The sequence below is a fragment of the Aphelocoma coerulescens genome, chromosome 3 (genome assembly GCF_041296385.1).
Source record: "Aphelocoma coerulescens isolate FSJ_1873_10779 chromosome 3, UR_Acoe_1.0, whole genome shotgun sequence".
Taxonomy (NCBI): Eukaryota; Metazoa; Chordata; class Aves; order Passeriformes; family Corvidae; genus Aphelocoma; species Aphelocoma coerulescens.
The window spans coordinates 45,376,560-45,401,788 of record NC_091016.1 but is presented as its reverse complement, the minus strand read 5'-3'; the positions used below and the strand labels follow the sequence as shown (position 1 = coordinate 45,401,788).

The 25,229-nt window shown below is 48.1% G+C and overlaps 2 protein-coding genes across 7 annotated transcripts in view; one reads left to right on the top strand and one right to left on the bottom strand.

The window, feature by feature from the left end:
• Nucleotides 1-1,947: 1,947 nt before the first annotated feature.
• POLH (DNA polymerase eta) lies at nucleotides 1,948-11,885 on the bottom strand. 3 transcript variants are annotated; one of them, XM_069010071.1, is made up of 10 exons: nucleotides 11,672-11,885; nucleotides 11,427-11,561; nucleotides 11,096-11,337; nucleotides 10,658-10,827; nucleotides 7,329-7,432; nucleotides 6,333-6,452; nucleotides 5,586-5,709; nucleotides 4,882-4,947; nucleotides 4,110-4,273; nucleotides 1,948-3,335 (listed from the first exon to the last, which is right to left on the bottom strand). In XM_069010071.1, the coding sequence occupies exons 1-10, from the start codon at nucleotides 11,806-11,808 to the stop codon at nucleotides 2,480-2,482; spliced, it is 2,118 nt and encodes a 705-aa protein (XP_068866172.1). In that variant the 5' UTR covers nucleotides 11,809-11,885; the 3' UTR covers nucleotides 1,948-2,479. The 3 variants fall into 3 exon arrangements, with proteins under 3 accessions (XP_068866172.1, XP_068866173.1, XP_068866174.1); XM_069010072.1 differs by having other exon boundaries at nucleotides 11,668-11,748; XM_069010073.1 differs by having other exon boundaries at nucleotides 3,286-3,372; nucleotides 4,094-4,273.
• A 148-nt stretch (nucleotides 11,886-12,033) lies between these two features.
• The window catches only part of XPO5 (exportin 5), a 28,989-nt gene continuing 15,793 nt past the window's right edge, over nucleotides 12,034-25,229 (top strand). Inside the window, exons 1-18 of one of the 4 annotated variants that reach the window (XM_069010067.1) lie at nucleotides 12,034-12,219; nucleotides 12,477-12,598; nucleotides 13,214-13,286; nucleotides 13,861-13,998; nucleotides 14,311-14,493; nucleotides 15,523-15,564; nucleotides 16,399-16,425; nucleotides 16,720-16,905; nucleotides 17,571-17,647; nucleotides 18,092-18,191; nucleotides 19,623-19,706; nucleotides 20,110-20,235; nucleotides 20,481-20,571; nucleotides 21,959-22,087; nucleotides 22,820-22,935; nucleotides 23,747-23,902; nucleotides 24,323-24,364; nucleotides 24,981-25,070. In XM_069010067.1, coding sequence (XP_068866168.1) covers nucleotides 12,115-12,219; nucleotides 12,477-12,598; nucleotides 13,214-13,286; nucleotides 13,861-13,998; nucleotides 14,311-14,493; nucleotides 15,523-15,564; nucleotides 16,399-16,425; nucleotides 16,720-16,905; nucleotides 17,571-17,647; nucleotides 18,092-18,191; nucleotides 19,623-19,706; nucleotides 20,110-20,235; nucleotides 20,481-20,571; nucleotides 21,959-22,087; nucleotides 22,820-22,935; nucleotides 23,747-23,902; nucleotides 24,323-24,364; nucleotides 24,981-25,070 — 1,887 coding nt within the window. In that variant the 5' untranslated portion in view covers nucleotides 12,034-12,114. Of the gene's footprint in view, nucleotides 12,220-12,476; nucleotides 12,599-13,213; nucleotides 13,287-13,860; nucleotides 13,999-14,310; nucleotides 14,494-15,522; nucleotides 15,565-16,398; nucleotides 16,426-16,719; nucleotides 16,906-17,570; nucleotides 17,648-18,091; nucleotides 18,192-19,622; nucleotides 19,707-20,109; nucleotides 20,236-20,480; nucleotides 20,572-21,958; nucleotides 22,088-22,819; nucleotides 22,936-23,746; nucleotides 23,903-24,322; nucleotides 24,365-24,962; nucleotides 25,071-25,229 lie in introns of all 4 variants that reach the window. The other 3 variants (XM_069010066.1, XM_069010069.1, XM_069010068.1) reach the window with 3 other exon arrangements.

Below are 25,229 nucleotides of genomic sequence, written 5' to 3'. Positions count from 1 at the left end.
TTCTGGCGGGCTCTGGGCAGCTCAAAGTATAGCAGAGCTGAGCCCTGCCAGGCAGCTCAGGGCAAGCACTTCTCTTGCCCTGGAGCCAGTCTCACCCCTCTCTCAGTGCCTGCTTGTCGCCTCCATGATATTCTGCTTTGTTGGCTGTTGTAATCTGTGGAGCTCTGGAGTGGCCACTTTACTGTGGCCCAAAGAGCTGAACAAGTCATTGGCAGAGCACACTCAGAACAGGTACCTGTCAGCAAGTTGTATCTAGTATCACTCAAGAGTCTGGGAAGGAGGAAAAATGTGGTTATGCACTCTACAACTGACAAAAGCTTTCAGAGTGGGCTTTGTGACTCTTGGCATGTTTTCTATCCCTTCCATGAGGGCTCTAGCAGTAGGACTACTTATGTGTCAATAGCAATTATTATGAATTAATGCCAAGATTTCAAAATCCTACCAGAAAGCATGCCTATGCAGCTACTGCTTCCTCAAATATTATATGACAGGAGCAGTCTTGTGTGCTCCTGAGCTGCTGATAAGCATCATGCAATGGACTGCTACACAGAGGGAACTGGCAAACCATCTATAACAAAAATCCTGGGGAGCGGGAGGGAGGGAATAAAAATCAGTGTCTCCCAGATGGAGAGGGGAGAAGGAACAACAGGGATAAGCTACCACATATAAATTACACTAAGGGCAAGGCCTGCAACTGCAGCCAGAGTAGAACCATGAGTTGGAGGTTCCATATTGAGTAACTGGACAGCGGTTCAAGTCAAGGCTTAGCTGGAGATTCCCTAGGATGAGCCACTGCATTTGCAGTGGCTGCTTTTATAGGAGGCTGTCGCGGGTTGGGTTTGTAACCGGGCAGAAACACCAATTTAGTGTAGTGGTTTGGGCTAAAATACTCATTACTGTTTATCTTCTGTGAGATAAGAATTAGGAGAAATGCAAAGCAGGCACCAAACTTGAAAGAATATGAAGAAGTTTATTGACAGACCTAAAAGAAGAAAAGAAAAAAAAAATTATACCACCTTCAGAACTCTCCTCCTCCCCCCACCTTCCTCCCATCTCCCACTGACAATGTAAAGACAACCCTTAAGATGTTCAGTCTGTTTACCACTTCCATAATAACCTTGTTCAGTCCATTTAGAAAGAGAAGTCTCTTTTTTGCTCGTGCTATGAAAACATTATCACAACGAGACAGCCACCCACTTCCAAATATTGTTCAGTCCATTTAGGAAGAGGAGTCTCTCTGCTTGCGATGTGAGTCCCTTCCCCCGACTTGCAGCTTTTCCCGCAACTGCTTTCGAGAGTCCACTCTTGAAGTTTTTTGGGGTACAATTTTAAGGTTGAGCCATTCAGAAACAAAAAAAACAGAGGCCCTTCTCCTTCCCTGGGAGCAAAGGGTCTTTCTTATCTTCAAGACTATCTCTGGGAGCATCTCTAGGAATTGAGGTTTTTCTCCTTTCCTCTTTGGAGCAAAAGTCCTCATCTGGTTCATCTGGTTCATCTCTCTCTGTCCAAACTTCTCATGAAATTACAGCTGCGGCAGCATCTGCCTATTGCTTACGAGTTGAACACTCCACCCCCCATATCTTCATGAAATTACAACGGGATACTCTGATATATCATAGCTTCACAACAGACTCTCAGCTTTAAGCATCTCCTCTCTCTCTTCCCTCAGGTTTTCAGCTCTTCACAGCACTAAAAGGGTTAATCTCACCTCGGCCTTACAGCTGGAATGTGGCTTATCGCAGTTGGTCACCTGGCCTCTGCTGGACAGAGGTGCCGCTTTGCTGAATCTCGGCCGAAGTGGAGGGGGGGGTTCCGAGCCTCTCTGGCCGCCCATGGCAAGGCAGTGGGGGGGGGTTCCACAGCTGGAACAGGCCCATGGCTCCAGGCTGGCTGTGGCCCGGCCCGGCCCGGCCCAAGCAGGGCCTGGCCGGGCCCGCTGGCCCCCGCACGGGGCCCGCAGCCACCTGTGCCAGCGCCGGAAACGAGAGAGAGCTTGGGGGGGGAGTTTGTCTATTCTTAAGTGTGTATCACAGAGGCGGTCACAACTTTAAGTGGCTTAAAGAATTGTCCATATTCAAACTGGCCAGCTGATAGGTTCTATCAGGTCCCAGAGGAAGCTGTAAGCACCCCTTAGCAAGGATATCCCTTCCGGGACTATGCTTGCTAACCTATGACAGAGGCACAGAATTACTGAGCAGTGATGCCATGGAAATACCTATGGCAAGATGTGTAGGTGACAGTACCGTGCAGCTTCTAGTAACACCAGGCAGGCAGAGGGAGGCCTAGCTGCCACCAGCTAAACTGGCTACATCTACACAATTCATGAGTTCCAGTTCCTCTTAGACTTGGGGTGGAGATAATTTATTAGACTTTTCAGCATTAAAACCTGATAGGCACTATAAAAACTCTTTAAATGTATTTAAAAACAGTGATTCTTTAAAAACAGTGATTCTTTAAAAACACGCGGTGTGGCTGGGAGTTAAGGAGGTAAGGGCTTAAAGAAAAAATCTAAAGTTCTTGTCACACCTTCTTTGGGTCGTTTTGCACTAGATCCTGCTGGAGTCTTGGGCTTGGTCTTTGCCTTGACAGGAGACCTGGAAGCCACAGCCTTTGCATTGGGAGCTGCTTCTGGAGCCATGGGAGCACTGGGCTCCAGGAAAGAGTTCTGCAGCTCCAGAGCAAAGTGATAGTCCATGTGCTCTGGGAACTCCCACACCAGCACGAGCTGGCCACACTTCTCACAGCGCTGCTGGTCCCCTGGAGAGGCAGGAGGCAGCAGGGTGAGCTCAGGAGAGGGTGGCAAATTCTGCTCATTTCCCTCCATAGCTGGTTGTAACTTCAGAAGGGTCCTGGAGCTGGGTGGAGTTGAGGATGTTTGTGTACCATCTGATGGCAACTTCTCCCAGGAACTCCTCTTGTAAGGAGAAGTAGGGCTGGCATTGCTGGGACTCCGCTTCACAGGGGACTCCAGGTCACACTGCACAGAGTCAAGTCCAACACCAGCTCTCTCTCGGTGCTCTGGGGAGCTGGGCACAGGAGACTCTGCAGTGGCAGCAGTGGGCAGGCTGGTTGCTGCCGCTGCCTGTGATGGCTGCCGTTCTGCTGCCCTTTGGAAGAATGACTCAATGGCATTAGCTGGCTTCTGCCGAAGCTCTTTGCTTGGGCTCCTAAAGAACTTGACCCTGGCCCTCCCACAAGATGTGGCATTTTGACTAGTGGTGGCTGTGCCATCAGGCTGGGTATCACCTGTCAGGAAGGTGGCAATGCCTGTAGAGAGGGTGACAGGCTCTGAGAACTTGCTTGCCAAGAGTTGCACCGAAATCAGTGGTGGAGACCTGCAAAGGACAGACCAACATCAGCTCAGACACCAGCCTGGAAAGCAAGAAATATTCTGAGGTAAGACTTTAGACAAAACATTCACAGACAAGGGAACTGCAGTATCGGGCAAGGGGTGGGAGAAATGTTTGCTCTGACAAAGTTAGTATTGCTACCTCCAGAACAAACATAGCAGACTCTGCTGGGAAAAGCAGAACTTCTCTTTCCAAAGCAGCAATTCCCAAAGGAAGGGCACTGGGGCAGGAGCAGTCTACTGCCAGCCTGGACTTTCAGTCCACTACAGGCTGAAGCTGCTGTGAGATGAGAGAGCCCTAAGGGAGCAGCAGCCTTGTCAGAGTTTAACAGACAGGACCTTCTTGCCTTCACTGCAGAGCAAAAGGAAGGAGGGAAGGAAATGCTGAAGACAGGAGTTGTACACACATTTTTCCTCCTGCCCCAATGGCTTCCTCCCAAAAAACTTTGTCCTAAGGGTAGGACAACAAGGCTTAGCTAGCTTCTCCAGCCCAGCAGGGCCAGGACAGCCTCGCTCCACCTGGACACACCCCAGCCAGTAGCAAACCTCAGCTCCAAGTACAGAAGTGTCTCAGGGCTCAGAAGAGACCAGGCTATACTACTGCGAGAACGTCACTGCACTCTACTTTGAGGGTGCTGGGAATCACTTTTTCTGCCACTCAGCATCAGCTTGAGTTTCTTTCCAACAGACCTCTGGCTCATCCAGTACCTCCCACATTAGAACGAGTTCTGACAGATGACCCACCTTGTCCCACACTCACCATGCTGCCTGGTGGGCCCCAGCCACGTTGCAGTTTTGGATGAGGGTGAAGGCATCGTTGCACATTTTCTGTGCGTCATAGCGGGACAGGGCGCACAGACGTGACACGCGGGTGTCCCCTTGCTGGCGGATCACCACCATCAGCTGCCGGGCCACGCGGTGGTTCTGCCGGGAGAGTAGAGCTGTGCTTCCAGCGACTCCTGCAGGAAGGGGCAGGAACAGCCGAGGGGACCGTTCCCTGCCCGGAGCCCTCCCCAGCCCACCACCCCCCTGCCATCTCCCGATGGTGGGGTGGGATACACAACACCAAAGTGCTTGCACAGCTGTGGGATGGGATGTACTTAATCTTTGCTTTCCCTCAAAGGCAGCTCCACACATTTTCTGGCCCCGCTGCAGTGCCAAAGCTGGTGGTTTGCTCCCAACCCTGGCCTGGAGCCTACCATCCAGATAGGAGCGCAGCACTTCCTCTCACAGCCCACGGGCACGCCTGTGTCAGCAGAGGGCTTGCAAGGGAGCAGCAGTGGCTTTCAGGTCCCTGCATCCTAAAGCATGGGACAAGGATTGTTCTAAGCCCTGCCGTGGTCTGGGGCAAAACCATCCTTCCTGGCTGTGCTCCTGCACACCTCTCTACTTGGGACACCTCAGCACACAGGCACACCTCTGTGGTCAGCAGATTTCCTCCCATGCCACACACCACCCTCAGCCTCCTGCAAACCACTCATGGTGCAAATGCACTATGTGCCTCCTCGTGTCCCCATGCCTTCCCTCCTTACCTGGCTCCTGTCCTTGTTCAGTCTGGATTCCAGCTCCAAGGCCATCTGCAGGAGCCAGTGTTGCACCTGGACAAAGCAGGGGTAACAGGTTGAACCTCTGCTCGCAGCAATACCACAGCACAAGAGCAATGCTCTGCACACTGGGGAATGCTGGTGGGGGATCAGACTGGAATGGACAGGCTATTGTAAGGCCCCATATCTGTAGTAGTCCTGGAGAAATCAGTCCAGCTGAGGATTCAACAAGGACATTGTAGATACCACACAAGCCCTGCAGCATTACTACTAGACTTCGCCAAGTAATCTAGGTTTCCTGACATGGACTTCTCTTTCCATCTTCCTGCAGCTCACCGGGAACCTCACCCCAGCTAATAGCTAAAGCACATCCTCCCTCTTTCTTTGGGCTAGTTACCTTCTTTCTAGCAACCATGCTCTTGAAGCTTGGCACTGTGAATGACTTTCGAACAGCACAGGCCCACAATTTTGCTCATGGAAATTACAACAAGGTTGGACATACTGTGCATGTAAATGCATTTCTGACAAATGGGGATTTCTAGGGCTCAAACCACCTCCCACTGAGCCCCTAGTCTGAGTTTCAGGGCTTAACTGTGCAGAAAAGAAGCAGTTCTGCAAGCTAGTCTCAGTTCTCAGTATTATCTTCTCCACAGTGAAAGCCAGGCCTTATGCTAGATGTAGGCTTCTCCTACCGCCTTCTGTGTGGCCAGGGCTGTCTTCCCAGGGAAGTTCTTGCTGCAGCCAATAGACTGGGGCAGGTACCGGTTTTTGACAGGTTCCTCTTCAATTCCTCTGCACAAGTCATAGAGCCAAGACCTGAAAGCCACAGGGAAAGCTTGAGGTTAAGGCAGCTACAGACAGGCAGGCATCACTGGACAGCACGTCAGTGTCCTGCTGAGCCCTGCTTTCAACTCAGTGCAAGCTGTGACTGTCTCTCATCCCCAGTTCTGCAGTTGCTGAACAGGTAGGATTCCTTCAGGCCACAACTGCCTGTCAGCACAACTCTTCCGCCTCTTCTCCTGAAGTGGCAACAGTTCATCAGTCTGCAGGGCACGCCAACCGCTATTCTGGCCCCAGAAGTTGTGTTTCAGGCTCCAGTCCAGCCTTGTCATTTCTTCTGTGATGAGACTGTCAAAACTGCCCTCTTCCCAGCCTGCAGAGAACCAGCCCTTCCACAGCTTGGCCCCATCCTTGGATGCTGTAGAGAAAGGCTGAGGCACTGGCTGACAAGCAAAATATTATTCTGAGGAGGGTGCCTGGGAGCAGGCAAGACTGGAAACCTGTTGTGGGCCCGATAGATCAATGCTTCCCAAAGATGTCACTGAAGTTTTACCTTCCAACCTTCCTAATCACAGCAGAACAACCTAAAAGGTTCTGTGACTGAAAGGAAGTCTCAGTTCCTGCCAAGAGCCAAGTTGTGGTGAATGGTTTATCATTACCCAGTTTTGTCTCCAAAATGAGTCTGGAGCTCAGTCTCACTGAACTGTGTCAGCTCCCCAATGTACTCTACTCCCAGGATGTCTGTGATAGCAGTGCCAAGCTTGCCTCCCAGGTTACGGCTACGGCAGAGAAATGAAGAAAAAGAGAAAACACAAATGAAGCATCATGTGGAGACTATGACAAGTCTTGTTGCAGCAGCTGTTCCTAGATGAGGACAGCTAGAAGCTGCTAGGGACTAGCAGGACAAAAAGAACACTTGGCACATAAAGCTCTTCTGCTCATAGTACAAGGACACAGAGGAGTTGATGTAAAACTGCTCCTTGGGTCTCCCAATTTTAGCACTTCTCCCTCAGCTCCATCTAATCCCAAACCATGCTCTGAAGAATGCCTCACACACAGCCTGCTTCCTCCTACTTAGACAGGACCCTTTCCCACACACATCCCTCTCCACTCCTTGCAAGACACTGAAGGGAGAGAACAGCAGTGCAGGTCTGGAGAGCAGGATTAGGGATTCGTTCCTCTGGAGCAGTGGTGCTGGTAAACACTTCCCTACACAAGGAAAAGTACTTGTGCACAGTGTGGATGCTCAAAACCAAACCACATCTGCTCTCTGTGAGCACAGCTGTCACTCACACTGGGGAACAGCTATGGCCTCCCTGCTCACAGTTGCTCCTGGCTTACACCTGTGCACCCCAGCAATCATCCTGAGCACAGCCTTACCCATGGAAAGGATGCCCACAGGCTGCTAGTGGGCTTTTGGACTGTGGTCCCTTCACCAGCAGGGCTGCAACTCCCATGCACACTCCTCCTGAAGTGTGCTTACAGCTGCAAGGGATCACTAGCAGGATTGCCTCTATTTGTTAGGAGCATTAAGGAGCAGTTACTGTGGAGCTGAGAGCCTCTGCTGCCTGCTATCAGTGAGCATCAAATTGCTGTGCTGAGGTGGCCAGGAACAGCCCCAGGCTGCACTGAAGCAGCAGCTCCCTGGTACTTACATGCTGCTGACGGGCAGCTGGCTGAAGAGCTGCGGCACAAATCGTGCAGATACCAGTGTCTGGCGGTTGGGCTTGTTCAACCCACAGGCCAGTTTTGCCAGTGTCTGTAACACAGAAGAGGGTGGAAACCCTGTTATTACACACCGTGCACTGGCCTAACGGGACTCTACCTAACAGCTTGTGCTGCATCACCTCTAAAAGCTGCCTTTGGAACAGTTGCTAGGAGCATGTGCAAGGTGCACCACTGGCTGCTCCTAGGCAGTATCCACCTCAGGACTTGACATACACTAGCCAGGTACTCTGAAAGCAAAGCTGCTTCCAGACTTTAGTTCTGTGAAGTGCTGGACTCCTACTCCAGGCAGCGTAGGGGATCTCAGTCCATCATCGGTTGTGGTTGCTATGGTTTTCCACCAGGCAAGCACACTAGAGCTTCCACTGCACGCCCATAGTCCTCCCCAGGCTATGTCTCTCACTATGTCTTCCTCCTTCATTGTCTGTATTTGTCTTGCATTTTCTTAGTGTCATTATTTTAATCTTCTCTCTGTGAGGTCTGCAGCAGCATAGTGCTGCAAAAGGAAACCTGCAAAATGCAGACTGGCTAGCCTGGAAGGCACGTTCTCCTGTACAGCTTCCCTTCCCACTCTAAGCTACCACAGGGTCAAGAACACACAGACCAGTTTGAAATACGTTTAGCTGGGTGTTTGAGGTTTTTTTGAACAAGTCTAATAACTTCCTCTTTCACTGCTTTGCCACACATCCTGTAACTAAGCAAAATTTCTTGCCTGCCTATTGAACTAAGACCTTTATTAACAGCTCATTTTACAGGCTTACATACATTTGGACTCTTTTCTAGACAAAGTAGATCCCTTTTCAGATGTCCAGTTACTGTTTTTTCTTGTTTGGCTGGAGACTTCCAAGTTTATCCACCTCATAAAGTGACATGCTGCAACCCAAACAAATCACTGAGACTTCATGGGGAGAAATAATTTACTTTTTCTGACACCTTCTGTAAACTGCACATGCTGAAACAGAATTTGGCATTTCTACAAGAGCATTTGTATTACTGACTCATCCTGCTGCTTCTCCACAACAACTCCAGGCTACTTCCTGACTTCCTGTGACTTAGCCAAAATCGTACTGGTTGTTTTTTTTCTATAAACCACAGAAACAATTGGTGAGCATAGGAGAAGCAGAAGAAGCGCTGGTTGGTGATTTCAGACTGATTCTAGGCTTTTTCAAGCTCAGAATTTTCAACTCTAATTTCATCTCAGAACTTTCACAGCCCAGGCTCTGAGCCCCATCTATGCTTAGCAACACCTGAATTCATACAGCTGTTCCCTCTCTGTAGGTTTCAGTGAAAATATTGGCTCTTAGCAGACCTCAGACAGGTCCCCCCAGGATCCCACTCTAAACATCCCAATTTGAGTGCAACTGACTGAACAAAATCATTATGGGAAACAGTAATATTTTCTTCAGCTAGATGCATGCCCTTCAGACAGCCTCAGTCATGTTGTCTGCTACCATGTCATCATCAGGTTATTCAGCTCAGGGTGAGTTGTGTTAGAAACCTGAAGGCTGACACCTTGCAACTGTAGTCTTCCCTGCACATTTGGCCACTTGTGCTGTCAAAGAGGGCATGTAAATGAGTGGTTCTTGAGAAAACCATGCTGTTATTCTCCAGGTGCTTCCGAATTGTTTGGTCTCATTCATCATGTGGGTTCCTGGTGTACTCTAACAAGGTACTTCATTGGGAAGAACAGTTCCTTGGGAGAGTTTTCTGTAGAAAAAATACAAGCATAAAGCAGGTAATCTTCACCTTGAGTTTCAGGCAACAGCCACTGTAGCCAGAGAATGGTTTTTACTGACACAAATTCCCAGCAACTCAGAGGCAGAACACCAGATTGGGGCACTGAGGTGAACTGGGTTGCTTTTCCTCCTTCTGGTGAGTCAGTGTTTAGGCTGCCAGCTGCACTTTGGGTGATGTTCAGCCAGCTGCTGAGATCAGCCACAGGAGCACTTGGTGCATGACAGCAGCTGCAGAAACAAACGGACTTTGATGACGTTGATGCTGCAGCTACAGAGGGTTTCCTGCCAAGTGAAAGGGGGGTGGTTTATTGAGAGCACCCCTTTTATTCTGCAGAAAAGGTTTGTACCCACAGAGGTGAGATGGCTGTGGAAGCACAGTACAGTGTTCTGCACAGCCACAAGTAGGCTGTGGTCTGCACGGTGCTTGCTGCTACAGATACACAGTTCTTCAGGGATAGTACAGTACATCATAATGTCCTTACTCCCTCAAAAAAAAAAAAAAAGCTGGCATAGAAAATGGAAGCTGGGAGAACCTGCTAGGAATATCAGGGAAGTTCTCTGTTATTCTCGATTAAAGAAAGCAAAAGGGCAAATTGAACATCCCTTCCACTGGAAATTTTTACAGTGACCTTCCTCAGTTAGCTCATTTCTGCCTCACAGCCTGCTCTAGCTTTAAACTGAGCCAGTGCAGAACCAGCTCCAGTCCCTGAGTACAGCTAGCAATAGTTCCAGCTGTTTCTGCAGCAGTCTAAGATGAAATTCATCTTCCTTGAACTCCAAAGCATCCACTTAGTCTTCAGTCTTCATTTTTCTTTTTTTTTTTTCACTCTGAAACTGCCTTTATGAAGTCATACTTGTATAAATAAGCCCCTCTTCTGCAAAACGGAAGGGGTGCTCTCAGTAAACCACCCTGCATTTCACGTGGCAGGAAACCCTCTGTAGCTGCAGTACCAAAGTCATCAGAGTCCGTTTGTTTCTGCAGCTGCTGTCATGCACCAAATGCTCCTGTGGATGATCTCAGCAGCTGGCTGAGCATCACCCAAATCCCTGCAGCCAGCAGGGTAAACACTGACTCACCAGAAAGACGAAAAGCAACCCAGTTCACCTCAGTGCCCCAGCCTGGTGTTCTTCTACCTCCGAGTCGCTGGGAATTTGTGTCAGTAGAACTGGCTACAGCCACTGCTGCCTGAAACTCAAGGTGAAGATCACCTGCTTTATGTTTGTGTTTTTTCTACAGAACACACTTCTGGTGGATTGAAACCCCTTTTGTTCCTAGTGAGCTCACTCATTAGGGTATACCAGGAATCCAGGCAGTAAATTGCTGACTGCCCAGGCCACAGCTCTGGGGAAACAACTCCCATTTCCAGATATTTTATAATTTCTCTGAAGGTGTGATCACACATGGCTGCATTCCCACCTCAGTTCATCTTTTCCAGGAGACTTGTAAGTCTGTATAGGAGAGCATCTACAGCATGTAGACTCCACTACTCAGAAGAAATCAGGCTGATGCACTATGCACGTACCTTGTTGTGCGAGATGCCAGCTGAACACCTGAATCCAGTGGCTGCTTCCACAGCCACCCTGATTTCTTCCACAATTACTGCGCCCATGGTCAACTGCAGGTCAGGACAATCAGGGTTATCGAAAGACAGCGATGCCAGCCACTCGTCCAAACCACGTTGCCGCAGCTCCTCTAGAAAAGGGACACAAAGGGAATCACAAGGGGATATGATGCGGCACTTCTTGCTGAGCCCAGCAAAGGGACCCGCAGCATCAGCCAGTCACAGCCATCAGCCACAGGCTTCTCTAAGCGCATTCCAGCCACACGGAGGAGAAGCAGGCACCTTAAAAGCCATTCACTGCGGAAAACACAGACCCCATTTACCACGCTCTTGATTCAGGGGAGACAAAGCCGGCGGGGCGGACCCTTCCCGGGGTGGGGGGGGGGGGTCGGTGCGTACCCTTCCCGCCGGGCTCGGCTCGGTGCGTGCCCTTCCCGCCGGGATCGGGGCCGGGCTCCGCGGGCAGCCCCTGCACGAAGGTGCTGGGCAGCAGCGCGGCCGGCAGGGGGCGGCCGCGCAACTCGCGCAGCCGGTGGCGCGCGCTGCCCGTCAGGTCCAGGTACGCCTCGTCGATGCTCGCGCGCTCGATGGCGGCGAAGCGCGACAGCACCTGCATCACCTCCGCGCTGGCCTCCCGGTACCTGCCGGGCGGCGGGCACGGGCTCAGCCCCCGCCCCGCGACAAGGGGAGGGCCCGCGCTGCCGCCCCCACCCTCGGCCCCCGCTCTCACCGTGTGAGGTCCGCCTTGCCCCGCGCCTGCGGCACCCGGGCCAGCGCCAGCTCGGGGCACAGCGCCCGCGCCTCCGACGCCCACATCCCGCGGGACACGCCGAAGGCGCGCGCCTCGTAGCTCACAGCGATGATCCTGCCAAGACATGAAGGTGAAGTGCAGGGCGGGCCCGGGCCCGGCCCCGGCCCCGCGGGGAGCGGGGTGGGACGAGGAGCCGGGATCGCCAAGCCGGCTCTCCTACCTACCCGCCGCCCTGCCACTCGGTGTACTGCACCACGGCGCAGGGGCGGCCGCGCAGCTGCGGGTCGAGGCGCTGCTCCACCTGCATGAAGAAGCAGTCCATGTCTACCAGGGCCACCACCCGCTCCCGGCCCCGCGACATTCCGCCGCCGCCACCGGCTACCGCCCGACTGAGTGAATGATTGAATAACCGCCCGCTCGGTGGGGCGGAGAGCCCCGCCTTGCTCCGCCGCTTTGCGGCACCCGTAGTTTCCGCGTGGGGCACGCCGGGAGTCGTAGTTCTCCTGGGTGTGGTGGGGCGTGCGCGTGTCCCCGCCGCGGCGGTGCGCGGCGCCCGCGTTCTCCCCGTGTCCCCGTTCCCCGCAAGGCGCATGCGCGGAGCTGCGTCCCGGCCGCCCCGCTCGTCCCGCCCGTGGGTGGCCGGTGGCGCGCGCCCGCCGCCGCCGCCATGTCCGCCGAGCAGGTGAGCGGCCTCTGCGAGCAGCTGGTGAAGGCGGTGACCGTCATCATGGACCCGGCGTCCACACAGCGGTACCGCCTGGAGGCCCTCAAGGTACCGCCCGGCGGGGGAGGGACGGAGGGAGGGAGGTCGCCGGGCTCCGGCCACGCGGCGCCCCGTCCGCATGGCCCCAGGTGGGGCGAGAGCCCGGTGGGCAGGTCCCGGGCGTCCCCTGGGGTGCTGGGAGCCGTCAGCAGGCGGGGGGGTTCGGGCGGCCGCGTGTGCCCCGGCGTGCTTCGCCAGGGATGGGGCTGCCACCTCCCGTCCCAGCGTGTAACTGCGTGTGCGTGTCCCGGCCCTCCCTCCCCTAGTTCTGCGAGGAGTTCAAGGAGAAGTGCCCCATCTGCGTGCCCTGCGGGCTGAAGCTGGCGGAGAAGACGCAGACGGCCATCGTCCGGCACTTCGGCCTGCAGATCCTGGAGCATGTGGTCAAGTAAGGCAGCTCGTCCCGAGCCGGGGAAGGGTCCCGGCCTGCCGCCACCCAGCGTTGGCGTGAGATCTGCGCCCATTCCAGAGCTTCCCGCCCCAGGGAGGCACTTTCAGGACGCAGGGAGTTTGTTCTGCAGCAGAGGGCAGTTGCAGTCCTGCTCTGGATTTTTTTCGTCCTCTGTAAAAGAAGGAGAGAAGAGAATGGCTTTCAGGCAGGTTGGGAAGGTGAATTCACTGAGCTCTAAGACACGTTGACATCACAAGATGAAAATAAGTACAGTGGGTTACCAGTAGGTCTTTGCAGTCTTCTGTCCTTGGCCCCCTGCTAACAAAGAGGCTTTGTATTAGTTCAGTTCTGAGATTCCTTTCTCTGCCGCCTCTACAGACCTGATGCTTTGTGCTTTTGCTGCTCCTTCTGGTGTCTGTTGACCTCGGTGGGGCACACCCATTTGCCAGCAAGAGTTTTAACTCAGCCTTTTCTTTCAGGGATTGGGTGCTGGCAGAGGCAGGGAACTGTAGTGTGTCTAGGTAAAGAAGTGATGGTTCCTTGAGAATCAAGTCAGAGATCTTTACAAATATTTTGACTTGGTGTCCTTTTTGCTTTGTTTATTTTTAACAGATACCGCTGGAACAATATGCCTCGCCTAGAAAAAGTTTACCTGAAGAACAATGTTATGGGCCTCATATCCAGTGTAAGTACCTCCTGCACCAGGCTGTTCTCTGAAATGTGAGAGCAAAAGGAAAAAATACTCCAGTTAATTAGCACGGAGGATCTGAATTCAGTTTTGCATTTCATTGCTTTTTCACTTTGCGTCTCTGGTTGTTTCAGTGCTTTTCTCTGTCTTGTCAGGTGAATAGCCATGTTACCTCACACGGCAGGAAGTTGTGAGGCTTGTATAACATATATAAGGTACTTTTTCTTGTCTTAGGAGGCAATTCAGTAACTATGGATGTTCTTATCCTTTGCAAAAAAACTAAAGTTATTATCTTAGTCGTGTTTTCTCTGTTGTTGTGATTGCTCTCATGACCAAGTGACTTTCTTTTGAGGAGAATCCTTTTGGTTCCCAGAGTTTATTAGCTATGGATGCTTGGGATCGTAGGAGTGTCATCTAAGGTAGCTGCAATGAAGAGCTGCCCAATGTTGTGTTTTGTTTTGGTTTTAGTTTCTGTGGTTTAGAATGTTTGCAAACACTGTGTTTCCCAGGTCAGAGTTACAAATGCCTGATGCTTGCTGTTTTGTGTAACTCTGCCCCCTTCCTGTTACAGGGAACTCAAAGTATCCTGGAGGAGGAAAGTCACATTAAGGATGTGCTGTCTCGCATTGTGGTAGAGATGATCAAGCGTGAGTGGCCTCAGCACTGGCCTGACATGCTAAAGGAGCTGGATACCCTCTCCAAGCAAGGGGTATGAAGCACAGCTGTCTGTTCTCTTTTGCTTGCTCTTAGTATGGGGTTCAGTCAGTCTTCCGTCATCCCGAGGAAAACTCCCTCATGGTCAGGTGAGACAGGCTGGTGAGGGACTCAAAAATCCCTGTAAGATTAAGGTATTCTGAGATGGCTTTATCAGAGAGAGAGGGCCATCCTCCTGTCTTATTTTCCCAACATGTGACCTATATCTTCATGCATGGTTGCTTTCTCTCCACATCTTTGAGCTAGTCTCTAGAGATTTTAATGTTTGGACTGTGCTGATGGAGTGTATTTCACTTTGGGACATCAGGAAACTCAGACAGAACTGGTGATGTTCATCCTCCTACGTTTGGCAGAGGATGTGGTGACTTTTCAAACTCTGCCTACCCAGCGGCGACGAGATATCCAGCAAACCCTCACCCAGAACATGGAAAAGATCTTCAGCTTCCTACTGACTGCCCTGCAGCAGAATGTCAGCAAGTACAGACGCATGGTGAGAGTCTCTTTCCCTTGAGTTTGGTCTGTTTAGTCCTAAATGCTGGAGGCATTTAGGAATTGGGATGCAGCTCCCAAATTGTGGCGGAAGCAAGTGCAGAAACTGAAATCTCTGTTGCTGCCGCTCTGAGGTAGGGATCTGCTGTGGCCTGGGAAGCTGGGGCTGATCAGAGAGACTGAATGCACAAGGCTGACAGTGTTAGTGTTGATACTTTGATTTTGCTAGTGTAAATGGCTTGACTGGATGCGTGCTTCATCCGTACTGTTGGAGTGCCTGCTGGCACGAGGGGTGTACAGCTTAGCAAAATGTAGGTGTGGTTGTGGCAGAAACAGGTAATTTGGGGTGGTTTATGGTCTCTTAACAGTGGTTAAGAGATGCCATCCAGGAGTCGTGTCTGCTCTCTCATGCTGCAGAGCTACATTTGAGGTGATGCACCAAAATGTGTGAGTTTCTGATGTCTCAACGTGCATCTGGGCCTCTGGTCCTTTTCTCCAAGGGCTCAAGTCAGGAAGCCCTTTTTTTGTCAAGTTGTAGTGAAGGATGCGCTTCTTTTTTTTGTGTAATGAGACTTTTTTTCCTGAACTCTTGCTTAGAAGCAGAGATGTGCAGGTCGGTGACAATGGATGGTGAAGGGGAGTCTACCCCAGTCTGTTCCTGTGAAAAGGAAGCAGATTTGAGAGTGAAGCACAGTTGAGAAACAAAACTAGAAGCAAGTTGCTTAGTTATATCTCATATTCTTTTTTTCCATTAATTAAAATCTAGAGTTATACTAAATGTGAAACTGGGAAGGAATGAAAAAGCCTTTCCTACCTGGCTTCTGTACACTTTTCTGATGCACTGTCAGGCTGAAGAGCCCCGCTCTGTAGAGCAGCCAGTTTTCTGTGCAGTTCATGGTGGTGGGAGGGTGACCCTGGTGTGTTTTGTAGTCTGGTTGAAATGCATTTCCAGGTAAGGTTTGCATTGCAATGCTTGGGGCTCTGAAGTGTGGCTGCTTCTGCTAATGGTGGAATCTTTCTGATTGGCAAGGTTGGAGCACCCCAGGAACAAGAAGTCCTCACCACTCCACAGGTTAGCAGATCTTTGGGATATATGTGAACAGGGTCAAATCTGAGGGTTGGGTGTTCACCTGGCTGCAGACAGACTGGGGGAGATGATGGGCAGGTCCCATTATTATGTGCCACGCTTCTCAGTATGATGGATTAATAGACAAACATGTTTATAAGGTGGGTCATTTATGAAGTGCTTGGGACAAAGGCTGATTAACTTAAAATCACTGCAATGAATAGTCCAAACCAAATCTTTGCAGTGGAAAGAAATGCTTGTGGTGTCTTTGCATCTGAAAAACAAATCAAACCCGAGTGTCTGAGGGACTTGCTTGCATTTGGCAAAAAGATGGTACACGCAGTGCATTGTTGCTGTTAAGTGTCCTAGGCCTAGGATTCAGGCTGTAAGTTGTTGCTCCAGCTCTCTGCAGCTGCCTTTCTGACCATGAGCAAATCATCCTTGCAGACCTGAATCTTTAAAGCCACCGGCATCTTTTCAGAGTCTGGCTTTTGGGTGTAAGGTGCTCTTAAAAAGTCAAAAGTTTCTTCCCTGGAAACCTTCAGGAAGTACCGAAATGCCTTTCCTTCTTGTCCCCTGGGTCTCCCTGGTACCTGCTGACTAGAGTGTTACCTTTTGGATGAGAAGGGAATTGTGGCTTAACTTGCAATTTAGAGTCCTGGTTTCTTACCTGTCTGGGGGTGCAGAGGTGACTTTGTTGGCTGCAGCAATGTCCTGAGTGGGAGACTGTGATACAGCCTCTTTTTTGGCTGCATCCTTGAGGAGAAGCCTGTGCAGCCGTGGCTGGGTGGAAGTGTGTGCTATAGCTGTTCGCTTACCCTCTTTTGTTTTCTTTTTCAGAAGACTGATTTGGCTCAGGAGCCAAAGGTGAGTGGAGCTATGTGGGAGTTAGCTCTTTGGTACTTCTTAGGAGGAAGGTTACTTAGAACTAGGCTATTCCCAGGCTTTCAAGTCTATTGCCTGCAGTTTCGTACAGATGGATTTGTTCACTAATAGTACAAGCTCCTTGAGAAGAGAGAAGTGAGGAGTGGCAGCAGAAGGGTCCAAGTCTCTCACTTTGTCAGGGAGTTCTTGGTGCTGTTATTCCAGGGAGTGGGTGGCTTTAGATGGGAATTGGTGTTTTTCTCTGGTTCTGACCTCATGCCTCCTGTCTGTTCACAGGCCCAGGCAAACTGTCGTGTGGGGATAGCAGCACTCAACACTTTGGCTGGCTACATTGACTGGGTAGCCCTTAGCCATATCACAGCAGACAACTGCAAGCTCTTGGAGATGTTGTGTCTGCTCCTAAATGAGCCTGAACTCCAAGTTGGAGCAGCAGAGTGTCTCCTGATTGCTGTCAGCAGGAAAGTGAGTTCTTCCTCCCCAGTTCTTCTGGCTCCCCTTTATTTTTCTCCTATTCTCCTATATAATTCTTCAGATTGAGCAACTCTATCTTTGCCCTTTTATCTAAGAATCAAAATTCAAATTTGGCTGATTCTGTTAATGATATTTGGTGTGAATATCATGCCAGCACAATACATAGAGTAGCTGTTGGAACCCTCTCCAAATTCTGTGTTTGCATCTCCTTGCAGTTTGAATTTGGAGGTCCCCACTGACTTTTTTTCCCCCCACTTCCTACAACTGGGAAGTGGAAAATAGTGTCATCAGCTGTGTCACCTGGAAGCTCAGAGAAGTGACAGCAGGATCTAAACAGGTGGTTTGACCCATTCATTCACAAGCAGCTGAGTGTCAAGGCTGTTCATCAGCTGCCTGTAACTAGCCAGTCTTCTGTGAATATGTCTCAGGGTCAGTTTTGCTGTTGAAAGTTCTTGTGGTGGGATTGCTTGGAGAAAATTTTTTAGATACCTTGGAATTTTTGAAAAGTTTTTACTTAAATCATATGTAAGCCCCTTCCCAGGTGGAAGGAAAACTGTGGCTCTCCTAATTTTGCTTGCAGATGGAAATAAATATTTATGTAAATGGGAATAAATAGTTATGTTCTAACTGAGGCATGTGGTGTGTTTTGTGCATAGGGTAAGCTGGAGGATCGGAAACCTCTGATGGTCTTGTTTGGAGACGTTGCCATGCACTGCATCCTCTCTGCTGCCCAGTGAGTACCATGGTGCTGCTGTGATTTCACACAAAACTGCATACAAATGGCTTTGTAGGTGCAGAAGATACTGTTGCTTAACCAAAGGAAGCAGGAACTGGATAGGAGAGAACAAAACCACCATTTCTTTTGCAAAACCTGGAAAACCAGGGGTTTTTTTTCAAAACCCATAATTGAAGGACAAAGAGGTGTAAATATCACAGCTTCCCTGGCTTTCTGTTTTAGCCTGAAACTGATCAGGAGGAAGGACTCTTTCAGAGAGGCAATTTCAGAGGTTTTAGATGCCAATAAAGCAGTACTTCTTGATAATAGCAAAGAAAATCCCACTGAGATAAAATCAAACTGCTCTAGTCCTCTTTATCTACAAGATAGCCAGCAGTGTGCCTGTCACCTACAGCATGAGTTAACTGTGATCCTGTTTTTCCCCCCTTCCCTCATTCCCAGGACAGCAGATGGAGAAGGCCTGGTGGAGAAGCACTATGTTTTCTTGAAGAGACTTTGCCAAGTTTTGTGCGCATTGGGCAGCCAGCTATGTGCGTTGCTAGTAAGTCTTTACTAATACCAACAGCAACCCTGGCAAGGCTAGTTTTTAGGGCTGGGGCTAGGCAACCCTGATCTAAGGTAGGACCAGGGTTCTCTCTGCACATTTGGCAGCTGTAGGGTTCTCTCCATGCATTTTGAAAAGGCAGTAATGGCTCTGCTTTTAAGTGGGATGACTGTATCCTGCCGAGTCATAGGAATGTAGACTGGAGGGACCCTGACTGATGCCAGGGCTTTGCTGTCATCAAGAACCATTTCCTATAACCTCTGTAAAATGCTGAGCTTCACTGAAAATTGGTCAGGTTTTTAGCTGACTACTGCTACAGAAAATCTAGTCCAGGAAATTACTCTTCTATTGGAAGCCTTTTAAATTTCCCAGTAAAAATAATTCAGAGAGTATACCTGTCTGTTCTTCTACCAAGACTCTCTCAAGCTCAAGGAAGAAACGGGTTTTGTTCCTGCTGTTCATCTTTGTAATGTTTTGTGTCAATGTTGAGATGAAGATGCAAATTCATACTGTTCATGCCATGCCAGTGCTGAATTCCCACTCCCTCCCTTCAGCTCAGTGCTTCTAGGATAGAGAGGGCAGGCTTGTTGAGAGATGGTGTTGGTGGGGAGATTGAAGCAATGAGCCTGTAAAAGTGATAGAGCAAAGTAAAGTCTCACAGGGAGGGGAAGAAAAAACGAAAACCAACCTTTGAGAATTCACCTCTAAAAAGAATGGACAGGAACCAGAGTGCATTACTACTTCCAGTGACTCCACTTGCTGTTAGGCAGTAGGAGCTGTCAATCCATAATGAAGTATTGAGATGGAGCTCACTTACTCAGATTCACTTGGGAGAGGCAGCACTGAGCTGTACAATTTTGGGGATCTTGAGGGCACCAGGTCGTGTTATAGTTTGTGAGAAGCAGCAAAACCTTGAATTTATGGCTCCAGGCAAAACTTACTTTCCTGACAAACTTCCAAGAAAGTTACTGGTCTTGGATACCCATATGTTAAATACAGGAGACATTTGGAGAAATCGAGTGAAATTACCTGGGTGTATTTTCTTGTGAAATTCTTCAGTTTGAATTGCACTACTTTGGTACAGCTGGGTGGGTTTGACCCAATAGGAGTAAAATTGTGATTCGCAGCAGCAGCAGCAGTGGTTGTGAATTTGGTTTTAATGGAACTCCACTATCTGAGAAGTCACCCTGTACTCTTGAATGAGGGTGGTGGTGTCTTCAGCACCTCCAGGCTGGTCAGCAGAACTTGATGCTCCTTGGGCTATACTGGATTCAGAAAAAAATCAGTTGTTCAGTGTTTCTGTCTCTGCTCCTTTACAGTCTATGGCCTTGGATGTAGTGCTCCTGCTTTACCCTGAAACATACCATTTGTGAGCCCAGCCTGCCATAAAGTTAGTATTTTGTCTGAAATACTTCATGTTCCTCATAGGGCTCAGATTGTGATGTGGAAACGCCAGCCAACTTTGGAAAATACCTTGAGTCATTTTTAGCCTTCACAACTCATCCCAGCCAGGTATGTAAAGGGCTGAAAGTCTCACATGGATCTGTGTGTGAATGTATAATTGAGCTAGCCTGCAGAAGACTGCAGAACTTCAGCTGCTAAGTATTGCTTGCTAGGCTCTCCATTTCAGCTGAAGGCTTGGAAGGCAGTGTTTTCTACTCCCATTACCACCCCATCAAGAGCCATGCCTGATACAGAGATACTGAGTAGAAAACGTAGAATTTGCAGTCAGCCCTAGTATTAGAGATTTTTGGCTTTCTGGAAATTTGGGATGTGCCTTCAAGGTGCCTTGGCCTTAACTTTATAGTCAGTGTAATTTGCTGTTGCTTTCTGATAGCAGCACTTAATGTTAACAGTGGTAATTCCAGCACTGAAATCCTCCTCTGCTCCTCTCTTTTCTCTCTTCTCCCCACAGTTTCTGCGCTCTTCCACCCAGATCACATGGGGAGCCCTCTTTCGGCATGAAGTCCTGTCTCATGACCCTTTGTTGTTGGCTGTCGTTCCCAAGTATCTCCGTGCATCTATGACCAACCTAGTGAAGGTATGTGGGAATCACAACTTGTTGGGTCTGAGAAGGTGCCTGGGTGAATGTGGCCTGTTGGTCATGGGGGAGAAACTACATTTTTGTTGTGTCATGGCCAGACAGGATCTCCAGGCTGCTGAGCACACAGTTGTATCTCGGTTTTATTGTCTGCTCCTTGCCTCCAGCCTTCATGTTCTTGAAGCTGGTGTTAGCTGTGGTGGGTGACTTCTCTTCCTTCCTGACCTTTTCCACTTTGTCTCCAGGTGGGCTTTCCTTCCAAAGCAGACAGCCCCAGCTGTGAATACTCCCGATTTGATTTTGACAGTGATGAGGACTTCAATGCCTTCTTCAACTGTAAGTTGCCATACCCTTTGTGCATTCTATTTGTGCCTTTCTTCCTACTTTCAGTTGCTGGCCAAGCTTGGAGCCTACCACGTTGGCTTGGCAGCTTCCATTTGTGTCTCAAGTTTTTCAGCCTGGATCTTGGAGTAAATCAAGTTAGGATTTTCCTGTGGCAGCTCATGTGTTTAATTCTACTATTTGCTCTTGTTTTGCTTGCTGGTCAGGTAGGTGGCCTAATAGCATTCTGGTGTCAAAGAAAATGTGTCTTTTGGTCACGTAGAGGAGGAAATCAAACAACCTCAAGTCATGTTCAGGTTAGGAGAGGAAGGCAGCTTACAAAAGACTTTAGATGCCATTCCAGAAAGAAAATCTGTGTTGGCCCTGGTAAGAAGCTTCTGGTTTAGTACCAATAGCTAGAGTTGAGAATTAAAATAGCAAAATTTAATCATGATCTTAAACCAGCACTAGATATTAATGATTTTACTTTCATTTTGTATTTTTCTTCCCAAAACTGAAGTTGGTTCTCATTGGCTGGTGTAGTTTGGTACTTACTGGGTGGGTGGGAGGATACATTGAATAAATTACATAAATTTTTACTTTTTACATTTCTGTCTGAAGATTTTAAGGGTTGCAATTTTTATTGCTTATTAGATAGTTTATTTTTTACTTATTGTAATAAATCTGTTTGGATAGAAACTATAAAGTAGCTAAATGCACAAGGCCTGAATCTGAAATAGTCTTACAGGGTTAAGTTATATTGAAGACATTACATATATAAGAAAATATAACTAATTTGAAGCACAAAATAAAATTGCTTGGCAAAACAACTTTATTAAACAATGCAAGGTGCATTTGTAGTCAGCAGAACTGATTGTTTTGTGTGGTCGTGCACTGGAATATTTTGGAACAAATTAAATTCCTGTTCTGTACTTTGCTTTTAGTATCTTTGAAATTAAAAACAAGTTAGCTGGATTTTTGAGTTCACATTTGTTTGTCATTAGTTGAATAATCTAGGAAAAGTGTGTTTAGCTGAAGGAAGTAGTAGTTATCTAATGCTGGTATTTTATCTCAGTATCCCAAGATGCTTTGTAAGCAGCAAATGTTTACAGTTTGAAGAATATTTTAAATGAAGAATAGAGGCCTAATTGTAGTAAATCTAGTTCAGCATAAATTTTCATAATTCATACTGCATTTTAATTGCACTTTTTAAAATGTTAGTCCATTATGTTTTCGTCCACTTAAATCACGTCAAAAATTGCTCATTCTGTTGTACTTGCTGCACTGTTTGTGTATTTGTGCCCACTACACAGCTATTGCCAAAGCAAAAGTCCATAATGTTCATGGGTCTGAAAAATTTGCAGCATCAGCTGTTCTCATGGTGTCTGATTTTTCCCTGCAGCTTTCCGAGCCCAGCAAGGAGAGGTGATGAGGATGGCTTGTCGTCTGGACCCTCTAACTGGCTTCCAAATGGCTGGGGAATGGCTGAAGTACCAACTCACAGCTCCTGTTGATACTGGACCCATGAACTGTAGGTCACCTGAAAAAAAATGGGGATATGGGATTTGTCTTTTAATTAAAGCCAAAAAGAAACTTCTTGGCCTTTTTTTTGGTTGATGTTGTTGGAATCTTTTAAGCAGTAACCAAGACTCCATGCTAAATTTTCAGGCTTTAAGGTCTTTGCAAGTTAAAAGCAAAACCGAGTCAAGCTCACCCCTTCCCTAATTTATCCCTTTAGAGTCTACATATGGAATAACTGATGTAAAGCCCCTGGCTCCTCCTTTCCTTCCCCCAGATCTCTCTGCAGAACAGATACAGCTGTCCCTCTGATACAATTTTACAATTATTTGGGTCTTTTTATTTCTGTAACATACTGATTATTTTTGTTAGGGAAGTTGTGCCTCTCTGGCAAATCCCTTGTCATTCACCTTGCTTTCCTGCTGTGAAGGAAGGTTCCTTGGTGCTCTGCAAAGTCACACTGAGGGCAGTCTTGCCTGCAGTGCTGAGTCTGGACATGTGGTCTCTCTTCTTTTCCCTTCTGTGATTTGTTAATATTGCTCTGCATAGTACCTCAAAGACTCATGTCTCAGGAGCCTTCACTTGAATAAAGCAAATCACCTTAATTGCTCCCAGTGCATCCCTGAGAGGCATCTGCAGGGAGAGCTGTGTGGCCAAAATACTTGTGAGTGCTAAGATGTTGCAGCGCAGGAGCTTCTCAGGTTGCTGTTGAGGATAGTTGAGCATGGTGTTCTCTTCCTTTCAGCTAAGACAGGTGAAGGTCTCTGCTCCATCTTCTCTCCATCCTTTGTGCAGTGGGATGCCATGACCTTCTTCTCGGAGAGCGTCATCAGCCAGATGTTCCGAACCATGGATAAAGATGTACGTGTATCCCAAGCTCTTGCCTTCTCTCCTGCTTCTTCTGGGTCAGCAGTTCTTCTGGGTTTTTGCAGTTATGTTATCCTTGAGCAGTTTGTAGTAACTGGTTACCTCCATGCAAAACCCAGATTGTTTGGTGAGCCATTCTCATGAGGAGTAATGACCCTTCTTTAGATGAGACTAAACTCATACGGGCATGTCTTAATTCTGGGCACTATGGGATGAGAAGTCACTGGAGAGTGACATGCTCAAGTGACATGCTTTAAGATAGTGCCTTGTTAGAGGAGAAGAGATTGCTTAAGGAAAAATTTCTTGAGTTTATTTAATTATCCTCTTATTAGATTTTTAAAAAATTTTTTTAACTTCTAATTAAGTGAGAGGAACTTATGCCCAGAGAGCAGATCAGAAGCATTTTCTCTCTGCCTTTTGTTCAACAGCAGGCGAATCAGAAGGATCAGTTTGATGTAGACTGACTTGATTTTTTTATTACATTAAGCTGCTCATGCACTCATCAGTCTAATCACAGTAGAATAATTATATGGGTCATTACAGTTGGTTAAGCAGGGAATCTGTTGGACAAAGTCAAGAGGAGAATTGGGAGACAGACTGAGAGAGAAAATTTGCCTATCCCAGAGGTGCCAGCAAAAGTATGGGGACTAGAGACTGATGTTTCAAGACTGCCCTGTCAACAGTGGCGAAGGCACTGTCCTTTTTCCCTCAGCCTTTTTCCTAGGTTTTGTAGGAAGTGTACTGTAGGTTGAAGTATTGAGTGTTGCCTCCCTTTTTCTTTCTTTTTTTTTTACTACCTTTGTAGGAAATCCCAGTGAATGATGGCATAGATCTGTTGCAGCTTGTCCTTAATTTTGAAACAAAAGATCCTCTCATCCTGTCCTGTGTGCTCACCAATGTCTCTGCTCTCTTTCCGTTTGTCACTTACCGACCAGAATACCTCCCACAAGTACTTTCCAAGGTAGGTATGTGCAGACCCTGCTAAAATCACATCAGCTTTTTGTGGTGCAGGGCTCTTGTACTAAACTGCAGGAGTCAATCTTCTTGGTGTTGCTGTCAAAGAAGGACTATCCTTCATGTTAAAGATGGGAGAAACTGAGACTGAGGCTTGTCACAAGAACAGTAATGTCAATTAACCCAAATTTTGCAGTTCATAGCCTTAAAACTTAGCGTTAAGTGCATGCTCTGGCCAGTAAACAACCGTGTTTTCTTTCAAGACCTTGCTGTATTGATGATACATCTTTCAGCTTTCTCAGGGGTTCTTCACTGACTTCAATGAAATTGCACTAAAATATTTATTGCCTATTCCTTAAACAGATGTGAGTGCTAAATATTAATAAATGATACGAGTTTTTTGATATTTTCCTCCCTTTTCTCACAGTTGTTTGCTTCAGTTACCTTTGAAGTTGTAGAAGAAAGTAAGGTATGTCTGAATTATTATCTACTAATGAGCTATAACAGTTGGATCAAATAATATTCTAGTGGAGAGAGCATCCTGAGTCTGAAGACTATTGTAGTAGGCTTCTCAAGTATAGTTCTGCTCCTGGGAAGTCCAGATACTGCTGATCTCTGTGGTTGACATAGCCTGCTAAGCTTTGGCTCACAAGCTTAGAAGGCTGCAGACGTGCTCTAAGGCCAGTGCACTCAGTTCCCCAGGCGGTGCTGGCCTTCCTGAGAGTGAAATCTCTTCATTAACTCTGGGTATTCTTTCAGTACTTGGTATACATGGTTCTGAAGGATGGCTGTAAACCCCCTAGTTACCTAAGGAGTGCTTGGAGTCTTGAAATAGTGAGGAAGAGTCATAGCATCCTCACTCCTGAAGTACAGCTTGTTTGAACATGGATTTCTTGAGTTGACTACTGCTTCAAAGGAAATTTGGTTGCTGCATGATTGTTTGGTGGGAGCAGGGAGGCATGGAAATTTTTTTTACTGTGCTCAACACTGCAGAAAACTATATATAATGAATTTGTCTCTTGAAGATGCCCTGCATTTGGCTGAACTTTTGTTTTGTTGCATTGAAGTTTGTTGTGTCTGTCCAGGCTCCTAGAACTCGAGCAGTGAAGAATGTGAGAAGGCATGCATGCTCCTCAATCATTAAGATGTGCCGGGATTACCCTCAGCTTGTCCTGGTAGGTAAACGCAACTCTGTCATGAAGAGTCTTGCCTCAATTTTAGTTGGATTTTGTGGGATCTTCAGCTTCCTTGGCTACAGTCTCTGCTTTTCTTACAAGAAACATTCCTGCTGCACAAATGGCAAACTGGTTCATTCCCTGTACCTCTCTTCTTCC